At 37.4% G+C, this 4668-nt stretch overlaps 1 protein-coding gene across 1 annotated transcript; it reads left to right on the top strand.

The window, feature by feature from the left end:
* Window positions 1-3140: 3140 nt before the first annotated feature.
* On the top strand, window positions 3141-4457 carry LOC131144131 (MADS-box protein FBP24-like). Its single transcript, XM_058092583.1, has one exon. The coding sequence runs from the start codon at window positions 3141-3143 to the stop codon at window positions 4455-4457; it is 1317 nt and encodes a 438-aa protein (XP_057948566.1).
* Window positions 4458-4668: the final 211 nt, after the last annotated feature.

Raw genomic sequence — 4668 nt, 5'->3', positions numbered from 1 at the left:
CTAACATTCCTACAAATAGGCTTTTTGAGTCATGCGTACTTTGCTTTGCCTATGAAGTATCAACATCATCTTAGATTGTTATTGAGCTATTTTCGTAAAAAAAAAATTTATTCCATCTCTAGGATGGAAATTCAACTAATCTAATTGAAGAATGGATTGTTGGAGGAATATTGATTTCATTTTTTTTTTATTACATAGGAACTCCAGTCACCAACAAGCCCTTCAGACCCCTTGGTGCGGCACCAAACCTACGGATCAGCGTCCTCCCCCTAGGTCTCGCAGATCAGGTAAAGTCCAGAATGCGGACACAACTTTCGTGCATCAGTTGGACATTTAGCCAACCCAACCCTTGGAACACATCTCCATTACAGAAAGCTCTTTAATCAACACAAATTTTCTTGATGAGTGTTTAAATAGATATTATTGGAATATTATCTAGATTTCAATCTTAAGAATATGAGAAATGATTTCAAGAAAAAAAAACCCCTGGTATTGTGGTGAAGAGAAGCAAAATTGCAGAACTATATATATTTTAGAGGATTAGTTGAGTGTCTTAATTAAGAGTCTTAAATAATATTATATAGAAAACAAACATAAAGTATATATATATATATATATATATATATGTATGTATGTATGTATGTATGTATGTATGTATGTATATGTATATGTATATGTATATGTAAACATGTATACAGGAGCGGCTCTTCCCAATATGGGGCCCCAGGCAAATGATTTAATTAGGGGCTCTTAATATTTTGTTTAATTTTTATTTTTATTCAAAATTAGTTTATCTAGGTACATCAAGTAATTTTAGCTGTATTGCGTGTGCACTCCACCCACCAAACACGTGAATTCCATGAAACTAATAGAGATGGAGAATGGTGAATGCATGCATGGAGATGGGGTAACGAATTGAGAAATGAGCAGTTAAATTAAATCCTAGGCATTGGAGAGAGAGAGAGAGAGAGAGAGAGAGAGAGAGAGAGAGAGAGAGAGAGAGAGAGAGGCCATGCGCGGGTCTATAATCTATATATACATATAGACACATAGGCTTTATTGTGTGCAGAGGTATTGAGTATTAACACAGTAGCTAGTAGCTATAAATAGTGTTAACATTATTATATTAAAAGAAAATTTAGGGGCCCCGAAAGGCAAGCACCTCAATGGCCTTAATGAAGAGCCGGCTCTACATGTATATGTATGTATAAGGTAACTAAAGGTGGTTTTTTTTTTTTTTTTTGATAATTTGGGGACTCCAGCCACCATCGTGTCTCTTTTGACACTATGGTGCGATACCAAACCCAGGGGGTAAAAGTCATCCGCCCATTGATGTGCCCCTCGTAATTCACCAGAGTAAACTTTTAAGGGGGAATCAAACCCTTATAATATGAATGTAGGATTAATCCTTGCGTCAGCAGGTACAATACAAGCAATTATATCTTTTTATTATTACTTCACTTTTTTTTTCCTTTTTTTTTTTTAAAATTAGCTTATGAATTTTTTTATTTTAAATGTACATGATTTTAATAGAACTGATTGTAGGTGAATGATAGCATTGGCATACTCTTATATACCTTAAATCTATATAATCAATTTGTCATATTTTTTAAGTCTTTGATTGGCCTAGTGATTAAGGTTGACGCATATATGTATCATAGACCAATGGAGAAACGTGTCGAAGGTCAAGACCTCGCGGTAGATGAGTCGTGTAGGCTTCCTTGAAGTAAAATTTCTATCGAGCAGTGGGTAGAATCCTTTGCAGACGACTTAAATATGCGACGGGGTATTGTAAGTGGTAGAGTGGCATGACACAACATGACATGGTTAGTGCATGACATGACATAGCCATGCGGTGATATGCGTTGACATGCTGTATATAGTGTTGACATTCGGATTGTCATACTAACCCAAATATATTAATTGCCATAGCAATTAATTAAGAAATACAGAAAATCGAGATCGCCAAGTAAGGGTAATCAAGGTATAATAATTTGAAAGGAAAAATTATATTAAATTTGATCTATTATCATATATATTGTTCTCATTTGCTCGGTTCAATTTCTTTTCCACTTATAGTTTTTCTATGTATTATCTATTCAATCTTTGTGATCTCCATTAATTGATTATGTTTCATCTTTGCCCTTAATTTGATCATCTTGTAGGGTCAAACAATATTCACATTTTTGCAAGAAGAAAGGTAAGATATATTCAACAAAGTTTAATCTTATAGGTTTGTTCACACACACACACACACACACACACACACACACACACACATATATATATATATATATATATATATATAATCACACATAGGAAAAATTATTAAATACATCAGCTCTAATTATCACATCATTTATCTATTAATCCAATAAAATAGTAACACATCATATACTAAAAATATAAACTCTAAATAAATCAAAAAAAATTCATGAACTATTTTTTGGATTAGTTTATGGATGATGTGATAAAATTGGTCTACCTAATATTATAGTATATATACATATACAGGGTGATAGTTTCCTTAATTGTAATAACAAGTATATTATACATTAATTATCCTTGGAAACACTTTATTAATTTCTCTTTTGCATATAAAGCTATAAATATATACACATATCTTGAATTCATATTAAAAAGGAAATATTACAGCATATATACATATACGCGATGATTAGTTTCCTTAATTGTAATGATAAGTATATTATATATTAATTCTCCTTGGAAACACTTATATAATTTCTCTTTCTGATATAAAGCTCTTCGTCCATCTTCGTTCTATCACCAAAAAGCCATTGAAGTCAAGGTAGGAAATTCAAATCTTTCTTACCCTAAAATAACTGTTTCTTATTATACTTCTTGTTTTGTATATTATATATGTGTATAAGATTACACGATTTGTCTCTCGCACAAGCACAGATGAGTGGCCAGCGCTTCGATGCTAGAAAAAACCAGATGCATATGATAATTGAAGAACATTTTTGTTATTTTTTAAAATTAATTTTTGCTTCTTTTAATCTGTATATTTAATTGTTTTTTTTTTAATAAAGAAAAAGTATGTAGTTTTGATTGATTTCTTTCTCTTTAATTAGGTTAAAGCAGATTAAGTTGGCGTCAGTAAGATCGGTGACAAGAAGATGGGGCGTGCTAAACTGAACCTAGAGTTGATACCCAAGGAGAAATCTCGGAACGTGACCTTTCAAAAGAGGAAGAAAGGGCTGATAAAGAAGTTGCGCGAGTTCACAATCCTATGCGGCGTCGAAGGCTGCATGATAATATACGGCGGAGGAGCACCCAAACACAAACAGATGCAGGACGAGGAGAACCCGCCGCCGCCGGTGGAGCCGGAGATATGGCCGGCAAACCCCGACGATGTCCGGAAAGTGATCATGAACTACAAAACCCATACAAAGGAAGAGCGGGGCCGCCGGACCTCTGACCTTACCGACTTCTACAAGGACCGAAAGAAGAAGGTTGACGAACAGCTGGCCAAAGTACGCCGGGAAATCGCTCTGGCTAAGTACCCCACGTGGGACGACCGGATGGACAGCTTCAGCGGGGCTCAATTGAGTCAACTGGGCTTTTTCTTGGGGAACAAACTTGAAGACGTGAGGAGAAGAGTTGAGTTCTTGAAGGCAATCGGTGCGACGTCGAGTAGGAACAAGAACCTTCAGCAGCAGGAATCACCGTCGTCGCTAGAACCTGCTGTTCTTACTACTACTACTACTCATACCTATAGCGACGATTACCAGACGAAGCATGTCTCCGCTGATTATTCTGTATCTGCGTTACTCAATAATAATAATAACGGTATCGTTCCTCTTCCGACGGTTGACCCAGTCCTAATGGCCCAGTATTACAACTCCGATCAATTACTACTTCCTCATCACCATCATCAGATGCTTCTGCACCATCATCATCCGACGTTTGATCATATGAGTAGCATCGTAAATCCTTCGGCGATGGGGCTGATGATGATGAACGATGTCGGTTACTACGGTAACGTTCATCAGTTGACGGCGGGTTGCGGCGACGGGCAGTGTTACAATTATTACGATCCGACGGCAGCCGGGATGCTCATAGCAGACAACATGGTACTTAACAGCGGCAGTAGTAGTAGTTCAACGCTGTCGTCCGCGATCCCCTCGATGTACTACTATGGAGCGGGCAGCGTGCAGTCTATGCTGCCTTACGCAGCGCAGTCTCCGGCAACGACGTCGTTGGGGTTGGGGGTGTCGCCTTCGCAGCACTCACAGACAGTGCCGAATGGGGCTGCTTCTCATCATCAGATGGGGGTGGGGGTGTCCTCGCACACGCAGCCACCACCCTATGCTCCTTCTCATCATCAGTTGGGGGGGCTGGGGGGCTCTTCACACTCCTCTCATGAGTTGGAAGAGTACTACTGTGACTTTGAAATGAGAATAAAGAGACAGGGTTTTAGGTTTGGGCCCTAGGAAAAAAAAAAGACGAGCTTTTCTTCAACTCATCAATGGGAGGTTCCAATTGAATAGTTAATTTATTTGGGGATGCTAGGTTGGGCATGTGGGATTTTTTATTTTTTTAATTAGTTTTAGCTTCTTCTTTTTTTCCTTTTTTTTTGTTCTTTTTTTTTTTTTTGAAACTTAGGTGCTTCATTTATGTCAACAATCAATATGCGGTCAGTCA

This window comes from Malania oleifera, chromosome 1 (genome assembly GCF_029873635.1).
Source record: "Malania oleifera isolate guangnan ecotype guangnan chromosome 1, ASM2987363v1, whole genome shotgun sequence".
NCBI lineage: Eukaryota > Viridiplantae > Streptophyta > Magnoliopsida > Santalales > Ximeniaceae > Malania > Malania oleifera.
The sequence above is the reverse complement of the archived record's forward strand: the minus strand, read 5'-3'. Positions and strand labels throughout refer to the sequence as shown.